We start from the raw sequence: 26,424 nt of genomic DNA, 5'->3' as shown, positions 1-26,424 counted from the left end.
AAATTGTACTTCTAAGAGTACATAAGAGTACTTCTAAGAGTACATACTTTTTACTTTTACTTGAGTACATTTGTGAACAAGAAACACTACTCTTACTCCGCTACATCCGGCAACACTCGACTCATTACTTTTTTCAATTTACACATCTATATATATAATTCACTAAGGCAAGACACCCATGGAAAGCACGCCGGAAGGGGTGTGGATTCACTAAGCCGCTGACAAGTAAAACACTTATGGAGCACGCAGGGAGGAGCCACGCCCACCAACTCCAAGACCATTGAATACGACAACAACTCACGGAGCCACGCCCACCAACTCGGACGCGACGACACAGAAGGAACGACGTCATTTATATTCATCTGTTGTAGAGGCCTCATTTACCTCCAAGCCACCTTGACTGTTCATAGAGGCATGTTTCTCGCGGAGGTGAGTTGCCATATGCAGCGTGTAAAACTGTTTGTGAGGAGTATCCCATGGGATCCTTAAAACAATCCTTTACAACTGAGGTTAAAACACAATGAAGTAAGCAGTCTTTAAAAACCGAGTTTTCGGTTACGACGCACGACCGCGTGCACCATGGCAAGCTGTTTTACACGCTACATACAGCAATTCGCATCTGCAACAAACATGCGTCTTCTTCACTCATGGATAATTATATGTTGCTCTCTCCAGAGTCCCATCTTTTCATTCACTTTCTGTTGTATCCTCAAACCCTCCCTTTTTAGACAATTGTGTCTTTCCAGAAGTGTTCAACCATCAATAAATAATTATACGGCGTTTGTTATACCGCGGATTCACTATTGTATTGTATTTTGCTCTCTCCAGAGTTCCATCTTTTCATTCACTTACTGTTGTATTCTCACACCAACCCGTTTTAGACAACCGTGTCTTTCCAGAAGTGTTTAGCATTCAATAAATAATCATGCATGAGATTGAGCGTGTGTCTACCCGGCGCAGAGAGGCGTGGGTAAGCCGTTGAACCCCATTCGTTCTGCAAACCGTGGAATTCCCACTAAGTGCGACTCATACGCCCCCACTGGTTTTGTCCCTACCCTTTGTACTTTTCTTGCTGATTTATTACGTTACCGATTTTTCAAATGTTAATTTTCTCCCTGTGCATAAAAATCATTAAAAAACCGGTCTGATTATGCGGTCTATGGTACACCGCGGGTTGGCTAGTTACACTATATTTTTGCAAGAGAGAAGTCGCCAGTGGATCGACTGCATGACTATTTCACCAATCAGACGTAGCAACAATAATCACATGACTCTGTTTCACCAATCAGACGTAGCCATGCAGTCTCATGACCACACACAAACTTCCTGCGTCTTGCAGCCAGTGAGAGACTTCTTAGTCATGCGGGGCTCCTGTTCACTGTTAAACGGTCACAGCTTCAATGCAAGAACCAGATCGTTGTTCCCAAGTCTGCCTTTCATGTCTTTTAACCTCTTTTCTTTTCTTCTTTTCTTTGATTCCCCGACTCGCTCCAACTACCTCATTAACTCCCCGCGGTCGTGAATATGCAGTATTATACTGTCAGTGTACAGTGTATCTTGTCACTGTAAGTAGTTTGCACTGTTCTAACATACATGTTATCTACTGTAGATATTGGCTTCAAAAGCTTTGTTGTGAAAAACTCAGATTTGGAACTTTGTGTTTTTTGTGCATCTTTATTTTGTAAACATGTTATTTATTTTTACTCATTTTTCTATTTTATTATTTGGAAATAGCAGAATTTGCACATTATTTTATATTTTTGTCTGTCTTATTACAACATTTCTAAAAAATAAATCATTTATTATGATCAAACAGTTACTCAGTAGGCTTTTCACCAAATACTTTTTTACTCTTACTTGAGTAATTTAATCGATGACTACTTTTTACTTCTACTTGAGTAATATTATTTTGAAGTTACGCTACTCTTACTTGAGTACAATTTTTGGCTACTCTACCCACCTCTTCCTGGAGGACAGGAGGCACTGGAAAAATATAGAAATTGTCTGTCAGTGAAGGGTAATACAGTTATTTTTCTGCCCATAGCATGGCCAAAATTGTTTTCTGTGTTGAATGACAGAACTTTGTAGATCGGAAAGGTCCACAGAATTTTCCTAAAAAGCACTGACTCTATCAAGCCTGGCATTCTTAACATCCAGTTTTTAAGATATGCTGAAAAGAATCCATCTTAAGTCTCAAACTCCCAATCCCCGACTACAGCATGATAGTTTTTATGAATTATTTTTTAAATAATTATTTAAATGATTATGCAGACATGTATGTGATATGTGATTTTTGTTTAGTATTCTCCAGATTTACATTTAAACACATATAAAAGTAAGGCCCTTGTGAACTTTCAGAATCCAGAGGAGAATTAGAATATAATATTGGAGCTGGAGGCCTAGATATTGCTGGAATTTCTGGTTACAGATGAAAAGAGTGGGAAGGGGTGTACAGTATATAGAACTGTATAATTTGGAAAATGTGCAAAAAGATGATTTCAAAAGTTACAACTACCAAACCAATTCTGCTGCTGCTATTTTTTATTGGTTTAACATCTAAATGCTGTCTTGATAGAAGTCATCAAGCTGTCCAACTTTTGAACCAAGCCACGTGAACAAAGCTAGACAGATATCTAAGAGCTCCTGCTCTTCCAGAGAACCTTATTTAGAGTGGTGCCATCACAGCTCTATGTTTCAAAAGTTAAACCAGCAATAAAAGTCAAACTAAGTGCTATTGTTTTCCAAAGTTTGAATGTTTTATTCACTGCATCCTGTTTTGAGATGTGTGTGGGAGTTTTTGAGCTGGCATTAGACTGCAAGATTTAAGGCAGTGTGTGCCCGCTGAATCATGTTCTGACTGTGCTTGCTAATTAAGCCACTCCATTGTCCTCATTATTTCTACTAATGTGGATGTTTAGTATTGCCCTCCTTTTGCTAAATGTAATTTCTACTGTTGGTTCTTTATATTTCTTCAGCATTGTCTCTCTTTAGTTTATTAGACAAATAGTGGTTTGCAGCATTCTGCTATTGATTAGTGGGGCTTTTTTGTGTATATTTATTATTAGAGTTGATGGGTGTTTTTCTTTTTTATGGGTCTCTTGTTAAACTATTGATGTGCTTCCAAGATGTGCTTATCCTTCTGTTTAGCTTGTATTTACTTTGATGGGCATGGAGGATTGTAGGAGCAGGGATGTTTTGGTAGTTCTTTAAATATTCGCTTTGTTGTTTAATTTTCTTTGACCTTTTTCCACCTATGGAATTATGAGATATGTGGGGGGTTGAACATCTTTAGTCCTATGTTGTGTAAGTCTATCCTATAAACATCCTTATCTCAAAGTGGTCACCATATCCTCATATTTTTTCTGTGATACTGTGCTTCTGTACTGTAAATAAGTTGTTTATTGAGGAATCCAAAAGTTCAGTTTAGTCATTTTAAATATAGGCATAGGTTTTAACTCCCTCCTTGCACACCTGACTTAATGGAACTTTGCCCAAATCCTCTCTCCCAGCTCATTTGCGTTCATACCACATTTATGAACATCTACTGGTTTTGTCTTCCGGCTTTCTGGTCAGTAATTTCTTGGTCACTTTCTTTGATACTGTTTGCTGTAATTTCCCAAATTCCACAGATTCTTACACAATGAGATGTCTCAGGCTTAACTTATTTTTGTTTTTTGTTCCAGCTTAGGTTTATCTGCTTGTGCACAGTAGCTGCTGAATTGCTTACTGCTTCCAGATGGAAGATTCCCTCAACTAATTACTTTGCAGAATTACAATAATTCGAATCACTTAGAGCTGCCTGCATAATGCAGCATCCATTCAGTCCATCCAAAAGTGGAATTATGCTTCTTCGCTGATCAAATTGTTGTAATATGGTGGCTCCCTTAGTTGAGTATGGTGGTGTGATGAATTGGCATCACCATAGTGCCTGGTGGTAGAGTACAGGACTGCAAAGAGGGTTAGAAGGTGTGGGTGATGGCCAATGTTTGGGTTTATTATTTATTATATATACAATCATTAATTTCCATATATTGTTTTTTATTAGATCAAGAAAGTTTAATTCTTTATTTGTAATGTCAAGAAACATTAGCAAATAGATCTTGATGAAATGTAATGTTTAATGAAAAAAGTTCTCTGCCTTCTCATCCATTACTTCAGAATTTTGGTTAACATTCGTCAGACTTTTTTTGCTTTACAGTATATGCCTATGGACTCATCCATAATTACTACTGTAACAGGACTTGCTTTAACTGCTTTGATTACATTTCCATAATTTTTTTTGCAATTATAGCTTGCCTATCAATCGATCCCATGCAGATAAGATATTGGGCATTTCATGTCATATTCAGTCATCATATTTTCTTATATTCATCATATTTTTGTATAGTGCTTTCATTATATGTCTTATATTATTATGTTCTTATTTAATATTCATCAGTTGTATTACTGACTGAGACTCTGTTGCTTTCAAAAATCCAATGAGTACCACAAATTTTTAGCCATGAAGTAAGTTGCTTTTAGCAGCATTATTAATTGCCCATGTATGTGAGGCTGAGCTGCTTCTAATACATTAAAGATACATTAATACATTCTAACTCATCAGCTTTGGTAACCTCAAGAAACTAAAAGTTAAAACGGTTATAGTTTATAGCTGATTAATTTTTCATACCATCTCAAAGCATGCACAAAACAAATGGTTTTATTTCTGAACTTTAACAAAAATTGGTAACAACAAATTGTTACTGATTGTATATTTTCTGTCTTGATGGACCAGCAATATACGACCACTTTAAATTAAATTATGAGGGAATTTCAAATAAAATGTGCAGTGCTTATAAACCCTCACTGCAGTTAATGTTTTGTAAACATATTAATATTTAACCTTATTTGATTTAAATTTTCATTAAAAAATGTTGTTACTCAGGTAAAAGCTACTAAATAAATAGTTTGTGGAAACCAGTATAAGAATAAAATACATGTTTTTGTGCCACTGTTACTTGTATCACAACAGGGGGATACACTGAAACAGACTCTGGCTTCCTGTAATTGCACATTAGAACCATTTTAAATACATCATCAAAAATCTAAATAAGTTAACATTAACAAGGACATTAATGTCTGTATACATTCAACTTGTTTTTGATTTTTTCCCTATTATATAGCTTTCTTTAAAATAAGCAAATGCATACTTAACACAGAGTCTAACTTTGCTCCCTCCACACTCACAAACTGATGACTTGTTAATTTTTATTCTGTTGGTTTTTATTTTTCCCATTATATATAATTTTTAAAGTCAATTCGAATTAATGAAAATGAGAAATCAAAACAGAGCCACATTGTTGTCCATAATGGAGTTACTTTAGCTTGTGCTTGTGTTTCTTCTTTAATATTATTTGTCTTTTTATAAGAAGTTAGTTGGAGGATGGACCCTGAATACATTTTCTGTTATTCAACAACATTACACACAGCTTTTAATTTCTTTCTGTAGCATCTTGTTGTGCTTTCTGTAATTCCTTAATATGTAATATAAAGTAATATGGACACTTTTTCATGACAGATGACCTGACCAATCCAGATTTTTCATGGCAGGAGACCTGACCAAACCAGATTTGGATGGATCTATCTATCTATCTATCTATCTATCTATCTATCTATCTATCTATCTGTCTATCTGTCTATCTGTCTGTCTATCTGTCTGTCAAGGAAAGAATGTATTTTTCCTTAGGTGGAAATTTTGCTTTTTACAAAGAATGCTAAAAACACAGAATACTTTTGACTTGGCAGTCACAGATGTAACCTTATGTCCTCTGGTCAGTATATCATCTTATCTACGCTTGATAAATCACCACCACTTGGTGCTTTTCTTTAATTTTTATATTTCTGCTTAACCTTTCCACATGCATGTGTTGCTTTCAGGTACCTTTTAATACTGCCACATACTTCATTTTATGCCTACCACTTTTGAGATTTTCTGCCACTTGCAGTAGGGGACAGTGTTCGTTCTCATATTCAAAGTAATGAGACTAATACCAAGTATGAGTTAACGTGTGGTATCCTTGCTTTCTTCCTATTTCTCCATGTAACATTTTGAGCATTCTTTGCCTGCACATTTATTTCAACAAAGGGAAGTATTCATGTATTTTCACAGTTTGATTTAATTCTTCTTGTTTGATTTGTATTGGTTCACGTCATTTTCTTAAGAATCAGCTTTGTCAAAGGTGTCTGCGGATGTGAGGTAGGCTGGTAAAAGTTAACTTATTATAAACATAAATTACCTTAACTGACAGCATCCTTCATTTATTGCACCTTTTCCCTTCCACTGCACAAGATTTCAAACTAATCCTTTGTCTTTTAAAATCTCTAAAGCAGTTCTTGCAAGCAGTGAAATTAATTAAGTGGAATATTTCTGGTTATGTAATGAATGTTCCTCCGGAAATGTTCACATGTTTAAAGTGTTTCAACATTATATTCTACTAATTGCTGTGTCTATAAGAACACATTTTTATAACGGAGCATGACGCCTAATAATTGCGAGAGCCAGGACTGACAAATTCTGCTTGGTGGAACTGCTGGAAATTTGGTCCCACCCATGTGCAGCTCACTGAAATCATGCCAGACTACAGAACTTTAACCACTACGGTAATTAATTATTAGTTGCTTATTTTTAAATGCTACATTTACTGTGTAAAAATTATGCTCATGAAGCTTTCATCCTTCCTTTGAGGACACTTTATAGTTTAAGTATATTTTCTTGGAACCTAACAATACTAAATTTAAATTTTCATAAAAGTATGTGCTGTTGGGAAAATAAGAAATGTTAAGCCTTGCAAAACTGAGCCTTGAATGGGATGCTAGTCGATCAAAAAGTATATAGTCAGACATGCATCCACACTCACTTGTACTGGGTCAAGTCTGTGGAGCTGTGAGAGAACAGTGCTGGCATGTGACAATTAATGGGAATTTAATAAACTGCTGATGGAAGTTTTGGAAAATGAAAATAAGCTGAACCAGGGTGTGGATCATAAATGTAAAAGACAACAGAAAGTCATTTTTAAGCTAAAGTGATGTCATTTTTTTTTCCTTTAAGTAGGTCTACAAAAATATAATTTTGAAGTGCTCCATATATATGATATATGGTTTGCAGTAACTCAAAATGTATATACATTTTAAAGCTTAAGAACTTAAATGCTTGAACCTCTGCTGATAATTAATAATCATTCAGTTCTAATGGTGGTTCAACAAGATATCGGCATACAGCTTGAAAAGGGTTAATTTGAAATAAAAATAGTTCAGTTACAGTGTCTGGTGTACAGCTTTAAAGCTGTACCTAAATGTTAAGGCAATTCACTGAGGGCTAGCCTAAAACACTCAAATATATTCATGTCTACATTCCATCTGGCATGTAAGCAATGAATAAAGGTTTCTTTATCACATTTATTGCTGTTAAAAATGTGACCCTGTACTTGAGAGAAGTGATGTGTTTGGATCTTTGGACACACCCTTAGTCTGTTCCCAGAGCCGGTGCAACAGGAAGTGACTGACATATTCCACTTCTGGGAACTAGATGCATAATTTTTTCTGTTACACCATTGCTTAGTTTAAAAACACATTACCTCTCTCTCTTAACTGCATAAGCTTGGTCACTGTTTCCTAGTTGGCACCCTACATTAGCTTCCAGTCTTTGCATTATACTATAGATGTGAAACATATCCATTTTTTGTGTCGCTTTTGAACAGAATTTTCTTTGTAATGTGGAAAGTAAAAGTAACAGATGTTCTTTCTTTGCCGCTGCAATTATTACATATTTGTTTCTCCAAAGCTAAGCCCTCTGTGTTGCTATGTTTCTAGCGTTAAGAGTTTTTGTTATTAATTATATCTTTCATACACTTCTTTTAAGTTGCAGTCCTTGTGAAATTGACATTTGCCATCCTTCCCATTCAGATATAAGTGGAGTTGGATCCTGCCTGTTCAGTGTGGAATCAACAGGAAACAGGAACAACCTTGTATCAGACACTGTGCAGTGACAGGGCACATTATCAGCCATGGTACCTCACATTTCACCAGTTTGTAATCGCTCAACAGACTAACATACATGTCTTTAGACTCTAGGAGGATAATATACACCTCTATTATGTTATTATCTCTTAAAGTGTTTTCATCAGAAGGATGTTATTGGCATGTAAGTAATCATTGAATGACTTCAACCTGTCACAAATACACAAGTTATTTAAACATATAAAAAAAAGTTGCTTTCTCTGACTTTGATTAGTTTAATTACACAGAATAACATTTTTTTTTCTCCAAAGGTTTTGCTTTCTGATAAAATTTAATGACTATGATAGACAGCTTCAAGCTGAACGCAAACATAATTTTAGATTGACTCTATCATTTAAGAATTTGGAGAAATTATTTTATTGATTTCGGTGTGTTTAATCGCTTAATGATGCTGACACATTGCATTATTTCAGCTGAGCTAAAGCTGTTTAGCTGCTGATTCTCATTTGTGCTCCACATCTGATGCTTCTTGTTTGAGTGCCCAACAATACTTGCCCTGAAACTGCTTTTCCATTGTTGCAATGACCTAATGAAATGACTGCAACAAAGACTAGTAGAGACAAAGTGCAAGTATGAATGCAGAAAATTAATCTTGAGCGACCTGTTGCTCTTCTTGGTTTTGTATGCTTGAAGCATGTTGTGAACCAGCTAGATGTACTGTACTTTGGTGTTCTGTGTTATCAAGTAGTAGTCGGGTGTTGTACCATGTTTATCATTATGGATGCAATGAAAAATCATGCAAAATGATGCCTTTTATTGGCTAACTGAACTGATTACACTGTGCATGCTTTCGAGGCAACTGAGGCCCCTTTTTCAGGCAGGGTGTAATCATAGTAGTTATCAAGAAAATTCTCAACAACATCCTTGAATGCCTTTGATGCAATTTCCTGTGACTTCACTAGCAGATCTTCAAATCCCTTGGCATTGATGACATGTCTGATTTGTGGATTAAAAATGCTTTCCTTAATCTTGGAATCAGTTTTTCACTGAAACATCAATCTCAGATGTTGAAATCCTTCACTTTCCTTGTTCATTGCTTTCACAAAATGTGTCCAAGTTTTATATGAAGACAAGGCAAAAATATCTTTGTTCGTTGGACAAGTGTATTTTGTGCCACACTGGAAACAAATGGTTATAGAGTGTGTAATGAGTCTCTTTTTCCATTCGCAAATTAAACAACAGTACTTAATATATCCAAGCTGCGTTCCAAGTAGCAGTGCCACTATTTTTAGGTCATCCCAGATGTTCCAGTTGTAGTTGTACTATATACAGTAGGAAATCACAAAAATAGGTAATTACAGGTCAGAATCCATAAGATACACTCAGAAGTGTACAGGAGGCAAAATCTTTATTGTCCACTGTTGTACATTTGTATCAAGGTGGAGAGTTACAAAGCCATACATTTGATTTCATTCTAGTTTAATATTGTTACCTTGACAGTACAAATGCAGAATCACTAAACTATTTTTAATATATGTCAACAGTTTGTTGTATTGAAATCCACACTGTTATCAAATAACTTCTTGACTATTTAATTCTTAGCAGCATGGGACTGAAAAAATCTTGCGGTAGCTGTCACTGGCTGTCTAATGAGCAGTGAGAAATTTCCATTACCTCTTCCACACTCATTTAAACTGGCACTCTCATTGTGACTGCTGGACCTTGTAGTACGCCTCATTACCATTCAGTATGATGTTTATTGATATCTTCTGTAATTGTCACCTCCCATTTGACATGCAGCATTTGTAAAATGTATCGTGCTTGACTAGAGCTCACTAAAACTGGCTGCAATATGGTAATCAGCTAGCAAATAGGCTTTATAGTACACTGAGATGACTGCTAAATAATGTGTATTGTTTTATCAGAGCTTTCCATGTGTAAACTCATTCAAAGGTTGTCATCATGGGAATTCATAGGTTATGAACATTCAGTGAAGTTTATTGCCTGAATGCTGCGTGTGCCTTTGTGCTGCAGTAAAGCTTTAATGTCAAAGTGTTCTTTTTTCTGGTAAAGATTGTAGAACAAACTATAGATCCCTAATCTTTTACATCCCTTTATCTCAGTTCATGCCAATTAACCATCCAAAAATAAATTTATACTCTTGGAAAAATGCTATGAAGCTTTATGAAACAAAGACAACTCTCTTTTCTTAATCCATGGATATTTAAAAATGAAATATAGGATAATTCTTGAAAAAATTCTAAACTCTGATCAATTAATTAAAATTTTACAAATTGACCAAACATATGAATTGGCATGTTTAAAAACTGAAAAAGAGGAAAAAGTAATAAAAAATACCTGCTTCAATCCAGTTAATTCTAGGATAACCCGTGATTTTAACTGACGTTTACGGTGTAACTTTATTTTTCACCAGGTTTATGCATTGTTTATTTGAATAAGAGGATTGTTACTCTGCATTTTGGAAATTAGCCCTACTTTTTAAAGTGTTCTTTAAACCCTTCCTTTACTTATACAGTATTATGCAGGTACTTTACACATCCATAATTTGTATGAAGCTTTCTCTCATCACATATGGACTTCCATTATGTCATAATCTGCTCTTTCAGCTGTATATCAAGAACTAGCAAAATACCCGCGCTTCGCCGCGGAGAAATACTGTGTTAAAGAAATAATGAAAAAGAAAAGGAAACATTTTGAAAATAACGTAACATGATTGTCAATGTAATTGTTTTGTCACTGTTGTGAGTGATAAGTGTTGCTGTCATATATATATATATATATATATATATATACACACACATAAACATATCCATACATATGCACATATATACACACACACATATATACACACATACATATACATACATACATACACACACACATATATACTCACAAATACATATATATACATACACACACATATATAAACATATATATACACATATACATACATATCTACATATTTACATAAACACACACACATTGGATATTATGAACTATCGTATCTGTTCAAGTTCTATTTAAATTTTAAATAGAAGGAATTTTTATTTAGTCGACAGAAATATCTTTGGTAGGAATGAAAGTTAAATGTAGGCATCATTGCATAAATTTTTCTTCACCATACAAATGTAAAGAGTAAATTCGCCTTACATTCCAACCAAAGATATTTGTGTTGACTAAATAGAACTTGAAAACATATATTTTTTCGAATGTGATTGCGCAATTCAGATCGAGTTGACGCGCACTACATCGAGCCCGCGTGCTATTGTGGTTTTGCCTGCGTGCCTCAATAAGTCACCCTCCCCTCGCTCTTACTTTTTTACTGTTCATCTAATGATTACACTGAGTATGGCTTTACCAGAACAATCATTGATGGCGAATAAAGTGTGAAATAATGCAAAGAGTACGCAACGCGTGTTTCGCCCTAATTTTGGGGTCATCAGACGTACATACTCAGTGCACCCCCTCTTGGGAATCGAACCTCGGAGCTTTTTAAACATTGTGAAGAATTTTTTGATGCTTTAAACTCAACAAGACAGGACGCAATATGTATTAGAGACTGCTGTACATTGAGCTTTTTGTTCACATAATGTAGCTATCTGACTCTGGAGGGTGCAGATATTGATTTGATCTGATTTATATAAATAAAATATGAATGTATGAAAGTAGGATTGATTGAATTCCTCTTTCTTCTATGATTAATTCATTATATTGTGATTTATAAAATTAGTAAAATCAATTAATGAATTGATTTTATTATTATTTTTTTCAAACATTACAAAGTAAAAATATGGTAAGAAAAGAAATTGTAGAACCATTTAAGTTTCTGTTTGTTAAAATGATCAAATACATGTAATATCTGGCATCTAGTTTATAATTGCAATATTTATTATATGATTTTGCTGTGTGCGATCTACATGTTTTAAACCAATGAAAATATAAGTAATATGGCAAGATAAAAAAGCCAATACTGCTTTTTAGTTTCTGTTTTAAGTACAGTAATTAGCCATTAAGCTGTTTTTGTGTTTCACTAAAAGCAAATTTCATGTTCTATACAAGATTTATTCATTTATATATTTACTTCAAGCAGGAAAATAGTTCATTGCTGGATGTTGACATTGAACGGGAAAAAATGGGAACAGAGAGTCACTGCTAAAAGCAAAGTAGAAGCAGCAAGATTTGGAACTGTGCTGGTAGAAATTAAAGGCATGCATATCTGTCCTCCTAACCACTGAAGAAATCTGACGTTGTAGGCCTCACAGACAAATCCCAGTTACCTGTAACACTGAGTTTTTGAAAGGGACTTCGCAAGTAATCTCAGCACGGTCCCCCCACCTTCACCATTTTGATGTGCTCTTGCAGGAGATACAGTGGGAGAATGATTGTGTCAGGTAATTAGGGAAACTAATAATCACAATTTGTGGCACTTGCAAGACTATATTTAAAACTAAGCAGGAGCTGTCAAGTCCTGCACTTGCTTATTTACAGGATGCATACATTTGTTATCTGGTATTTTAAAACATTACTGAAGGTCCATGATGCTGCCTTAGAATTTGAGCAATCCTTTAGATAAATCAGGATCTCCTTAAAATGTAGGGAAAAAAGATTTTAGCACACGTTGTTGGTGTAAACACTAGTACCGCCTTCAAAGTTTTGTAGTTCTAAATTAGGTGGCCAAAAAATTCAAATAAATAATCTTATTTAATTGATGTTTTAGCAGTCCTAAAGTCTGAAACAACAGAAGACAGTTAAAATCAAGTCCTATTTAAACCTGTGTGTGCCCATTTGCTCAGTGTTTTCTATGAAGTGAAGCAAGTCATTGGGGTTTATCATGTCCCATCCATACACAGTGGTTCACTCTGAAGATGTTTCCTCTGCACCCATCTGAAGGCTGTATTTAAATCCTATTCAAAAGAAAAGATGCACTGATTAGATTTGTTGCAAAGTTCTTTCTAGGGAATACTGGCTGGTTGTGCAGGGTGTTAATAGACAGAGGACTGTATCACTGAAAACTCTCTTCACGCTTCCCAGGGTTTGATCATCATTTCCTGTGTTAGTTATCACGTAACAAAGCTAGCAGAGCCAGGCTGTTTATTTTTGCGGTGCTTTATGATATGTCATGTACTGTTTGTGCTGTTTTACTTTAGATATAAATATTCTTGTAAACGTGGCTGCTGTTTCTAATCTACCAAATAACACTTTTGTGTCTGACAGATGAGCGGCTGTGTACACAAATTAGTCTTCTTCACACTGGAAAATCTTAGCACAAGCAGGCTGATTGTATTTTACAATTTGTAATTTGTCAGATACATTATATTATTGAAAGGGAATAATTTCCTTCTACTTTAAGATTTACTTTCCTCTATGTAAATTTTCAGTAAACACATGATCATTAAAAGTCAAGGTTTTAAGGTAGTTGTCGCCAGTCAGGATGACATGCAATAAAGAGAGTATTTAAATAACAGTGAGTAATAACTGTAATTTCTGAGAAAAGTAGCTAGAATACTAGAAACTGTGCAAGAATTTAAAAAGCATCATTATGATGTTTTTAATATATAACCACTTAACAAAATTAATAGCAGTAATCTGCAACTATATATATTCTAATGTGTAGTTTTAAGTGAAGCTTCTAAAATAAATGTATGCTATAAATCTAATTAACTGTATGGTTAAACATTATTTCTCTTCTAATAAAAGCACTTTGTAGGTTGAATGAAGAGACAGCAGTGTCATTGGCACACTTGAGTAGCAGAGGTCAGAGAGGTGTGGGGCTTTTCCTCCTAATATTAATGGCTACCTTCAAATGGGGAAATGAGGCATCACTGAAGTTCCCTGTTGCCTGCATTCTTAGTATAAAAGAACTGCAGATGTTCCATGGTCTGTGGCTAAATTAAGAAAACACGGCTTTCTAGCAAATGAAGGGTGCTTGAGCAGGTTTGGTCGTCAAGCGGTTATTTCAATCCCATAGTTTTTAATTCACACCATCTCTTCTACTAAATGTCAGAATTGTCACAAATATCCCTTGGACTGTGATATCCACGAGCATTTGATCCTTCAGGGTTCTTGATATTATTATTTTCTCTGTTCTTGATTTTATATTTCTAAATTAACTCTAACAAGATACTTCGACATATTTACATTTGTGCATTCAAGTTTTCTAAAACCTTTTTAGTCCAATTTAAGGTCACAGGTGGCCGGAGCATCTCCAGGCAGCATTTAACACAAGGCCGGAAACCAACTCTGCGCAGAACAGCAGTTCATTGCAGGCGCTTTTCCTGCACACAACTACAAACTCATCAGTAAGACTGATGCATCTAACATCTTTTGGGATATTTTGAAAGAAAAAAATCTAAGTACCTCAACGATAATTCACATAGATGGGGGAAGAATGTGCAAACTTAACAAATATAATGTCCAGGATACAGCACTAATCACTTGCTGACCTTTATTATACTTAGTTTATTACTTCATTTCATTTTTTATGTATGTTATATAAAGAAAGATCCAAACCTTTTCAATGTAATTTTCATTCAGGGACAATGTAACATTAAAGCAGAAATGTGTTTTCCAAATATACTGTACTTAATTTAATATGTTTAGTCAATATTAACTGCATGCCTTTCTGAATTTGTAAAGAATGATTTGAATAGATAATTGTTTACCATTTATCTCTTAAATAGGCCTTATATAATTAGTTAAAAAATGAGAATCATTTTAAACAAGAAGAGATGAGTTGCTGTTAGCTAAAATGTGCAAGTTTCCCATCTTGATATTTATTTTCTAACATGTCAGAAGTTAACTTGCAAACTCAAATGTTAATGTTTTTAATTTAATATTTTTTATTTTTCATTTTTTGTTATAAAGGTACAACTATTGTACTGATATCTCTTGAAGATTCAAGGATATTAAGTAGAAGGAGCCAAAAAGCTGTTGATAGGCATAGCCTTTGGTGTCTGTTATTGTGTTTATATCACAATTTAACTCCTTAAAACACTGTTTTGTGCAGAGAATTATTTTTACATTTTATTAAAAAAGTTTTTAAACTGCTGCTGCAATTATCAAATGAATACAGTCTTAAAAGAATTAAAAAAAATCTTACTCTACCTCTGTTTAGCACTTTGCCTAACAAGTAAATGTGTAATGGTTTATATTTCATGAATTGGCGGATATAAAATAAACATACTATATTACAACTGTTTTCCTTTAGTTTGTGTTACTTGTCCACAATATTTTCAGACATTAAATGTGGTGCCAAGTATAATGGTGTACGTTTCTTCTTTCAGTCAACGTAACCTTGCTGAGATCACTGAGCTGATTCATTCTGCTTTCCTGGTTCATCGTGGCATTGTGAATCTCAAAGACTGGACAACTTCTGATGGCCCCCTGAATGACATGCAGTTTGGAAATAAAATGGCTGTCTTAAGTGGGGATTTTCTTCTTGCCAATGCATGTACTGGTCTGGCACAACTGAATAACACAAAGGTATTGTGGAAATTATGCTTCCTGTTTTTTTTTTTATTACATGAGGACAGTAAAGTGTTAAGATATTCTGATTATGTACTTAATCAGTACAGCTCATAGGTTTGTAGTGATGAGAAACAAGTTTACTACAGTCAGGTCCATAAGTATTTGGATAGTGACACACTTTTCATAATTTTAGCTCTTTATGCCCCCACAATGGATTTGAAATAAATCAATCATTATGGAATTGATTCCAAGTGGGGAATTAGCATATGAAAACTGTCACTGTGAACCTGTAATATGAGGTCCAAAGAGCTGTCCATGAAAATAAAAACAGTCCATATTAGGAGGAGAAAACAAAAGAGTGATAGAAGAAAAATGATGAGCGGTCACACCAACCATTTGGTACATTCTTTAAAAAAGGAACACACTGGAGAACTCAGCAACACCAGAAGGTCTGGAAAAAAAGGTCTTGGTGATTGCAGAATTATGTCCTTGGTGAAGAAGAACTAGTTCACAACATTTAGCCAAACCAAGAACGCTCTCCAGGAGGTAGACCTGTCATTGCCAAAGACTACCATCAAGAAAAGACTTCATGAAAGTATAGACAGAGGGTTTACAACAAGGCACAAACCACTGGCAAACCTCAAGCATAGGAAGGACAGATTAGACTTTGCCAGAAAACATTTTTTAAAAGCCTGTCCAGTTCTGGAACAATTTTCTTTGGACAAAGGAAGCCATGATCAATATATACCAGAATGTTGGAAGTCCAAGTCAATTAACTGACCGCAACCAAATCGAACATGCATTTCAATTGCTGAAGACAAAGCTCATGGCAGAAAGTCCAACAAACAAGAACCAACTGAAGTCAGCTGCAGTAAAGGTCTGACAAAGTATCACTAGGGCGGAAACTCAGCACTTGGAGATGGCCATGGGTTCCAGACTTAAGGCAATCATTGACTATAAATGGATTATCTACCAAATATTGAAAATGATCATTATATTTATGATTGTTAGTTTGTTCAAATACTTCTAAGCCTCTGATTACTTTCTTTAATTTTGTTTTTTGTGCACAGTTGAACAGTAGGAAAACATTCTTTTCTTGTGCTACACCATCAGTTGAATCGATATTTAGAAAATTAAATTTAGTCAGTAGTTTCAATTCTAATTACTGTTTTTCTTCTTTTGAATTGTGGTGTGAAAAGATTAATGTATCAATACATCCTTAAATCCATTTTAGGATAATGGGTTGTAGAGCCTGTCCTTGTAACACTGCACGCAAGGCACTACAGGGAAGACAGTCCATCACATGCCATACAGCCACACTTACTCTCCCAGGGTACAGTTCAGAGTCACCAGTTAAACTAACATAAATGTCTTTGGACATGTGGGAGTCAAACTGGAGTACCTGCAAGAAACTCCATGCAGACTCCAACAAACCAACCCAGGATATTGTATCTGTAAGGCAGCAGCACCATCCGCTCTACCACCATTCAGATATTAGTGAATTAGTGAGAGAATTGCTAACATCCACCTAATTGATGGCAAACAAACAAGAAATCATTTTGTTATTATATTGTTAGCTGTTGTTCAGAGTTACTATTTTACCTAACTTAATTTTATTGTTTAAGATATCAGCAAGTATGTCAATATTTATGACACCTTTTATTAAAAAAAAATATTTTTTTTTGAACAGTGAAACTTGAGTTTAATGACAAATGAATCTGCATACTCTTATGAATATGCCAAGTCTGTGAAAGCACCGATTTGGGCATTTGTCACTGAATTACACCAAATCCCTCATTGTGAGAGGGCGTCAGAGGGCCATGCCTGCCAAATCAGACCGCTAGTCCTGGTTAGTCAGACCTGGTGGTCGCTCAGCGTTACCTTCGGTGGAACCTTGTGCATACTCCAAAGTCATTATAGTAGAATGTTGATAATTGTAAAGCAGACAGAATAATTTTCCAATAATTATAGTATAATATTAGAAAATGGATGAAATTGAAACCCACTAGTTTAATTACAAATGAGACTGGAAAAGCCTTTTAATCTAATATTAAATGGAACAATGGTACATCTGGCAGAATGCAACTCACAAGTGGGAAGATTATGGAAAGATGATTTAATGAGAAGATTCAACAAAAAAAAAGCTATATTCAGCTTCATATTGGAGAAGTTATTATTTTTTTCTCTTCCTTGTCTTGCACCCACCACACTGTTCATTTTACTTATACTTGAAATATATCTGTTGCCTGCCTTGGTGATGCTCTTTTTTGCTGTTAAGTGTGTCATTAATATAATTAATAATATAATAATATAATGAATATGTAGCATTTGGTTAATATCTAATATTGTTTAATATGATTGGATATTATTCCTTGATTGATTAGTACATCAGTGTTGTTGTTCGTTTTTCTTAAATTCTTTTGGTACAATGCTTTATTTAAAATATTTCTCAAAACCATAACCAGGATCATCTCCATTTTTTATTAGAAAGTTTTATTGAGTAGTGCCTGTCCACTGAAATCCAAATGCCCACTTTAAGATTTGGTGTGGGTGAATTGTACTTTCATCTTACAAAACAGAAAAACACGTTTGGGGAACACAGTGACAAAATAGCCTTTTCACATTACATTTTGGGATGCAAGTTCACATCTGTTGCTATGCAGAATCCCTTAAAATAACTTTAAGCTGCTAATTAAGTTATAAAGTCATTTCATCTTGATCATATTTAATTTGTGTAAATGAGCCTATTTTTACCAAGGTTGTGCAGTTTTCACAAACACTGTTAGGAATGTACACTGACAGCTAACAGGAAATAACTAAGTAACACTGGATGCTTTAGGTATCAGCTGTAAATGAGTTAACTTGGTTCTTTGTGTATTTTTATTCATGCTGTCAAACATCAGCTATCCTGTTATACATAAAACTGGGAACCAGCCTACGATGGACTTTGCAACATAACCCCAACAAAAAACCACAGTGGTTACCAAAGAAAAAACAAATTCTGCTGCTGACTAAGCAAAATACGCAATCTACAACAAGTTTAGGACACACAGCAGTGTATTTCTTTACCTCTCTCAGTACGTTGCCTGCTTTATAGAAAAATATCTGTGGGTACGTCACTTGTACAGCCTTTAGAAATGGCGCCTACAATTACAGTAATGGCAAGTGGTATAGAAAACAAAATAGGTTGTTTTGTTAATGTAAAATTGAACCCACTCACGTACAAAGGGCTTAATTTGGAGTTGTCAGTTAACCTACCCACCCAGTCTTGGGGGCTATGAGATACATACCTGGAGAAAAGAGAATGTGTAAACTTCACAAGGACTTCGATCAACGGTGGGATTCAAAACAAGGACGCTGCATCCATGAGACAGAGGTGCTAACTGTGCTAATGGTAGTTTCATCAGTTGGTTGTTTAACAATTAATTATCCCATAGCTTATATGTGTAGGTGAACTACAAATGTTCTCATGTTTTTAGAATGCAACCAGCGAAGATATTGATCGCCCAATGAGGAGGACATTTGTGTAGAATGTTTTTCAGTTTTAATATAGGATCAATAACAAGTGTTATGCAACCAGCCCTGACAGTTTTGACTAAGGTCACTGACAACAACAATAGTGTTCAGAAGATCTTAGGTATTTCAATACCTTTTGAATAAACAAGTATAAAAGGTTAAGCTTTTACAAGGAGATTTGTGGCTGCTTGGTTTAACAAGATAATGCACTGCTGAAGGTTACTGACCTTAACATTCACAATTTACAACAAAGCCATCTGTGTAAAAAATATTATGTCACCATATTATTTGTTCCAAACTTTTTTTGTCCTTTATATTTGTTGCCTTTAAACTAAAAGGTAACATAAAATAATGCTGCTAATTCTTAATTAAAATGTGAGTAAAATTATTCATAACATTAAAAACAACTAGCAAAATACCTGCACTTCGCAGTGGAGAAGTAGTGTGTTAAAGAAGTTATGAGAAAGAAAAGGAAACATTTTAAAAATAACATAACATGTAATTGTTTTTTCACTGTTATGAGTGTTGTTGTCATCAAGGTTTTCATTATCGTTATTACTTTCAATCAGGTTCGTATTTGGAGGACGTGTTGTGTTCACGTTACATTCCGTGTTTGTCAACCGTTGTAAAGATACAACAGGTTTCATTTATAATTTTGTGTCCACGTTGTCATAGTTGAAACATTAATAAACATCGAAGTGTCCATTACCCAAATTGGTACCTGTGAATCTAAGATGTTTAACAGGCATTCACGGTTGTCCGAAGGTGTAAATTATTTCCCCATTTCTATGCATTTGAAAGCGACAACAAAACAATTCCACGGCAGCTATCAGTTCACATGCAGAAACATAGGTTGAGAGCTTAAGCATTTCATTGCTATAGTGGTCCTGTGTAGTATAATTATCTCCTGTACCGTCATCAGTCCACACCTTGAACCTGTCCCAGTCATTCAGTACATAAGACACAATGTTTCTGTGGATATCAAGGCTGAGACTGATATGGCCATGCATGCGATAGGTGAGAGAGAGGATGGAAGAGGCAGGTGCAATCTCAGTGCATGGAAACCACTGGGTACGGGTCGGTGAAATTGTGATCGATGGTGATCACCAGAATAGACATGTTATTTGGGGTAAACTTGCCCCCGTTAAGAACAAAAGCATGAAGGAAGGTGAGAAGCGATGAAGCAGGGAATGAAAAGTACCAGGAAGACGTATGTGAACAAGAAAGGAAGCCCAACAATGACAGCCTTGAAGCAGTGGAGTAAAAGAAAAGGCAACAGTCATGAGGAGGGAGACGTGAGGATGTAAGGAAACCCAACAATGTCAGCCTTGAAGCGGTGGAGTAAACGAAAAGGCAGGAGTCACCAGCAGCAAGTTGTGAAGCAAGGCCAACAATAACAGGCTTGAAGCAGTGGAGTAAAAGAAAAGGCAGGAGTCACTAGCAGGAATACTTGAAGGAAGGCGAACAATAACAGGCTTGAAGCGGTGGAGTAAAGAAGAAGGGAGTAGTGAGCATGACAAACAGCTGAGGAAAGTAAGGAAGCGAGTGAGGAGACACATGAGCGCGGGTTGTCGTTAATGTATACAGGCAGGGAGCCAACCATGTGGTAGGTGCGTGAACTCTCGCCGTGCAGAAAAAGGAAGGGGGACCTGGGGCGGCTCATGTGTGCCTCTGACGTGAAATAAATCTTCTGTTAACGGAAATAAGGAATAATACCGCCTAAAGGAGAGGTCAGTTCTGAATGTTCCCTACAGAATAAGGATGAGAACCGTCAAAAAGAAGACGTTATTTTCAAAAGTTCGTTACAGGGCACAGTGCAAAATGAAACATGCTTAACATTTGTAAGTACAGTGTAAAGGATGAGAATGGGAAATTTTTGCTTCCTACATATATTGGAAGTCGCAGAAATAGTAAGGACGGGTTTCCCCATCTATATATACAGTTTAGGGGGTACACCTGTTTCCCCCTTGGGTGTTGCAATAGGGCATGAAACATACCTAACTTTTGTAAGTACACTGCATGGAATGAGCATGCGAAATTTCAGCTTCCCACCTATATGGAAAGTGGGAGAATATACAAACGGTATGTCTCTTGCGTAATGCCAGCACAGGTAGTGTGCTATAATGTGGGAGCCATGCTGATAGAGGCTTACAAAGGGGGCACATGTCATACACCTTTCTGTGGATGGGATGCAGACAGCTAGACAACACCTAGAGGCCGATCTCTGAGTGATGTACATCAGAAGGATGAAGCTAACTTATTGTTTTATTAACAGAATTAATATTGGATACTGCAATTTGGAATATGTTTTTATTTTGTTTAACTGCCCTCTTTTTTTGTATACAAATTAGTATATTTCATTTTTATATTGAGGCTGTATAGCTGAGTGTTTAAGTGGCTTAGTGTTTGTAATTTTATTTTTGCAAGTCATTATTACTACTCCATATCTCCATGTTTTTCCAGATACAGGTATCTGGTATGCAATAACTCCTAAACAAAAGTTGTCAAATGCTAATCAATCCACATATGCTGCAGCAAGTGACCGCTAAGCAAATTTAAAAGTTACTTTTTCTCACTGGAACAGCATGACAGTCAGCCTCGGTTCCAAATAATAAAATACATTTCCTGAAGTGTACTGAAATAAAACCAGTTAAAATTCTAAGAAATGGTACATTATATATGTTCCAGTAGATTGTTTATTGATTGTGGTTGAAAGTCAAATGGGCATGCAGTGAACATCCATGTTTATGTTCTATAATAGTAAGATTTTGGTTTAAAATATTACTTTTTTGGCAGATGCATTACATTATTGAGAGAAGAGTTTTATTTATGAAATAATACAAATTAAGTTTAATGATCAATGATAGAGAAGTTCAATCATTTTTCAGTGAAGGCTAACGTGTTTAGTTTTATTAAAAGAAAAAAAATGTTCAGTATGCTATTGTAAGTGAGCACAGGAAGGACCTGTTGGTTATCCTAATCTTTAAAATTTACTGCAGTGATGAAAGTTTCACAGAATTTTGCATTTTCAAGCGTTTCCCATAATTAACTCTTTCTGTAGAAATTTGTATACTGTGTTATACTTTTGGATAACTGTTTTTACAGTGTCCATAGCAGAGAGGACGATGGTGATTCTTTTTCTGGTTTCAGTCACACTGGAAAGAGGACTATGATGTATCAAGCTACTGAACAGCAACTGCATGCATGTTGTGGGGGTCATTTATGGCTTTCTGTTCTAAGTCGAGCTCAGAGCAGCAATTGATGGTTATACCTAAACATACAGTTTGCCAGAGGAGGAAGAGAAGGTGTGGGAAGAATAACTCCCAGTATAGATGTTCAATGTATTGCAAGGTGAAAGTGCTGCTCATTTGTATATCAACATTTCTTCAAACTACAAGGTCCACCTTTTTAAGAAAGCTAATTTTAAACATTAGTGCTGAAAGGCATGCTAGTGTTTAGCATTAACTAAAACTGTAATTATGAAGACTAAAAACATAACATCCAAATTAAGCAAACAAATGAATATGTAATATTATTTTCCTGGGCAAAAAATTAATATGTGATACTCTTTCAACCAACTTTGGAAGTGCATACTTTTTGTAGAGTCTTCCCTGTAATTGTTAATGTAAGTTAAATAATTTGTTCATAATAAAGAGGAGTAACCATTTTTCAAAGAGCCATATGTTGATTTTAATTAAATTTATTGAGATAGTTCATATTCATAGCAATATACAGGAAAGTTATTTGTGTAAAATAAAACCAGACAATGAACTATATGATGACAGTAATGTGTCCCTATCATATTACTGTTCCACCTCATATATTCCATTTTAATAAGGCAATGTGTTGTGTAATGAGTGTGATTAGTATTCCCTAATAAGCCTTGATGGCAAATGCTACAGCAATAACATTAACTTCTAAAACACAAGAAAGTTAAAATTATGTATAGTGGTTTAACTACATTTGATATTAAAGACTTATTCAGACCTCTGAGGTTCTGTAATATAATAAAACTGGCAATGTTACAAAACAAGAGAGAAGTAATAAACAACTCATTTTTGTATTACTAAAGGCATATTATCAAAGATCATGCTGCCAGTAAACACATCCAAATGATATTTTATGCATCAGATGATTGTTGACAAATTGTAATCTGTCTTATAGTGTGCCAGCAAGAGCAAGTCATTTATATACATCTTTCAGAGAAAAATAAGCCGCATCTCTTTCACAGCAATCCAGTTACTATACCAGAGGCATTCACAAAATAGTTAATCATAAGCTACTGAACCATGTTATGCCTTGGTATCTTTATTCTTTTAGTTTTTTAAATCCTTTTATATACTGTACTTTAATGATTACAAACCCTCCTTTGCTTGTTTTTCATATTTTGTTATTTTTGTTCTTTCTTTACTGCCAGAAATTAAATGCATGCTTGTAATGAAGAAACAACTTAAGTAGGCTGATTGCATGTTAAAGTCCTTCTCTTCTAGAAACTCTGCACTTACAAATAGCTAGTTTTGGATACGTAGTGTGCAGCACTGCTGCGAAAGCCACTTGTGCCAATAACTTTTAATAAGGTGGATATTTAAAAGAGCTGCTTAGTTCACCAGTACTGCTTTTTACAACATTTTCAAGGTTGTCTTCCTGTTTCTTTTAGATTCATCTATTGAGCACTTTGTTAGGCTGCCTTTTCCATTGCATAGATCTACAACTGTAAATCCTTAAGGTGCAATAATCTTGTACTAGAAGATCCATTAAATGTATATACAGTTGATCTAACTGGAGAAGTACACGCATAGAAACAGAAAACTGTTTGAATGGTTGTAGATATTAAAACAAAAAAAATGAACTAGCTTGTTGTTAAAGTTCCTCTTTTTGTGAGGGACATTGTGAACTCAAGAAAAAGGTATTATTTTTCCAGAAATTATGGGAGAAATTTTTAAGAGGAATAAAATAAAAAAGGTACAATAAATAATAGTCTTGAATTTCTCAATGATGACCATTTGCACAGTCATCAAGAATTAGAGCCATAATTGCAATACGCAAAGGAATATTTGCAATGATTGGCCCTTCAAACTTAGATAAAACATGGAAGAGAGTAATAAGAAAAACTATCCATAAATCTAAAAATTGGTTACAAATAGTTCAGAGAAAATAGAGTGTACAATTGAGAGTAAAATGAAGGTCTTTAGTTCCCAACTCAGTGTCACAAAACATGTTAAAAACTCGCACTGAGCAGCTTCTGCTGGAGATGAAAGATAATGAACACTTCTTAAGAAAGCTTGACAAAGGATAATCTGGAAAACTCATCAAATTCATGTAGCAGTATGGTGTTTTACTGTATTAGCCATAACGGATGTAATGAGAAGTCAAGCAAAATGACACCTTTTATTGGCTAATTGAACAGATTACAATATGCAGGCTTTTGAGGTAGCTTAAGCCCCTTCTTCATGACTGTAGTGGGTTTTGTTTCCAATAATGACATGTCAAAGGAGAGTTGGGCCATCTTGTAGAATGGTGTTCTTGTAAAAAGTTGGCGCTCATTGCTATTAAGACAGTGGAAATGAGGATTGATTTCTACCAACACATCACTAACTGTCCAACTTTGCAAATTAATTGCTGGACAGTATCTGTGGTTCAGTTGTTTAAATTTCTGGGGGCTACTTTCACAAATACATTAAAATGGGACAAGCACATCACCTCCATCATCAAGAAAGCCAGGCAGAGACTGTTCTTCTTTTGCCAGCTTAAGAAGCTTGGCATATCAAGATGTATTCTATATTGTTAAATTTTTACTCCGCCATCATTGAGAGTATTGTGACCTCCTCTATCACTGTTTCGTTTCCTTCTGCCTCCTTTCTTCTGAAAACTCGGTTGTAGATCTTTTAATCGCCAGAGGAAAAAAGAGAACAGGAAAAGACTGCAGCTGACTCCACCAGCCCCATCAGTCATCTGTTCATTAAATTGCAAAGAGGAGGTACAGGTCTATTGTGACCCGAACTACATGCCATCTCAATAGGTTCTTTCTTCAAATTATTCATTTCCTGAATAAACTTACGTAGGGTTATTCCTGTTTTTGCAACATATAACTCTATTTGTAAATTCTTCTTACTTACTCAACTTGTACTATTTGATGTATTTATTGTTTTATATAGTTTTTCTATTTATTTGAGTTAAATATTGAAATTTGTAAAGGTTTTGTTCAAGAAATTGTTGTAGTTGTTTAGAGATGGTTATGTCTTACATCCCATGTTTTGCGTCTAAGCAAAGTCAATTTTGGTATGTTTAACATGATAGCATTAAAGTGATTTTGAAAAGAACAATTTCCAGTCTAGATTGCCAATCCTTCATCTCACTCCAGCTGAAAGAATTTATATTGCTCAAAAATGAGTTACAGCTCTTAATTCACCAAATTTTAGTAAAGTATATTTCTGGGGTTTATACAGACATATCATATTTCAGATGTATTGCTTATATACATTTTAATCAATATTTTGTATAAGGAAATTTGAGCATTAATAAAAAATTTTAATTCAATAACAGTGTTTCAAACATTACAGTAATTTCCAGTGACTCTTTTTAGATATAGAGAAAGTGAGAAAGCATCAGGCCCTGATGGCTACCCTGTAGAATTTTATAAGAAATTCTCCACTCAGCTATCTCCCCTCCTATTGGCAACATTTACAGAAGCCAGAGACAATCAAACTCTTCCTCAAACTTTTTGCCAAGCATTAATCACTGTTTTTCCTAAACAAAATAAAGACTTATTTCAATGTGCATCATACAGACCAATTTCACTTTAGAATAATGATGTTAAGATACTCTCAAAAATTATAGCTATTAAGGATGGAGAAAGTGCTCCCCTCAGTAATATCACAAGATCAAACTGGATTTATCAAGGGTCGACACTTATCCTCAAATCTTCGACGTCTGTTTAATGTAATATACTCACCAACTAAGTCAAACACCCCAGAAATATTATTATCATTGGATGCAGAAAAAGCATTTGAAATGATTGAATGGAAATACCTTTTTACTACATTGGAGAAATTTGGGTTTGGCCCGAACATTTGTGCATGGATCAAACTACTGTATATCAATCCAGAAGCTTCAATTTGTATCAACAACATTTGTTCAGACTACTTTAAACTAGAACGAGGTACCAGACAAGGATGCCCCTTGTCACCACTGCTGTTTGCAATCAACATTGAACCACTGGCAATACACTGTAGAAATGCTGATCAGATAAAGGGGATTATCAGAGTAGGACTGGAACAGAAAAATTCTCTATATGCAGATGATATGGTACTGTATATATCAGACCCACAAAATTCTGTTCCTGCAGTCTTAACAGCACTCACAGAATTTCAAAAGATCTCTGGTCTCAGAATTAATCTGAATAAAAGTGTACTCTTTCCAGTGAAT

The 26,424-nt window shown here is 35.1% G+C and overlaps 1 protein-coding gene across 1 annotated transcript in view; it reads left to right on the top strand.

Annotated features, from left to right (window-relative positions):
* The window catches only part of pdss2 (prenyl (decaprenyl) diphosphate synthase, subunit 2), a 235,382-nt gene that overhangs the window by 105,285 nt on the left and 103,673 nt on the right, over window positions 1-26,424 (top strand). Inside the window, exon 3 of the mRNA XM_039747880.1 lies at window positions 15,300-15,498. Coding sequence (XP_039603814.1) covers window positions 15,300-15,498 — 199 coding nt within the window. The remainder of the gene's footprint in view (window positions 1-15,299; window positions 15,499-26,424) is intronic.

This window comes from Polypterus senegalus, chromosome 3, assembly GCF_016835505.1.
Source record: "Polypterus senegalus isolate Bchr_013 chromosome 3, ASM1683550v1, whole genome shotgun sequence".
NCBI lineage: Eukaryota > Metazoa > Chordata > Cladistia > Polypteriformes > Polypteridae > Polypterus > Polypterus senegalus.
This window is presented reverse-complemented; position numbering and strand designations above follow the sequence as displayed.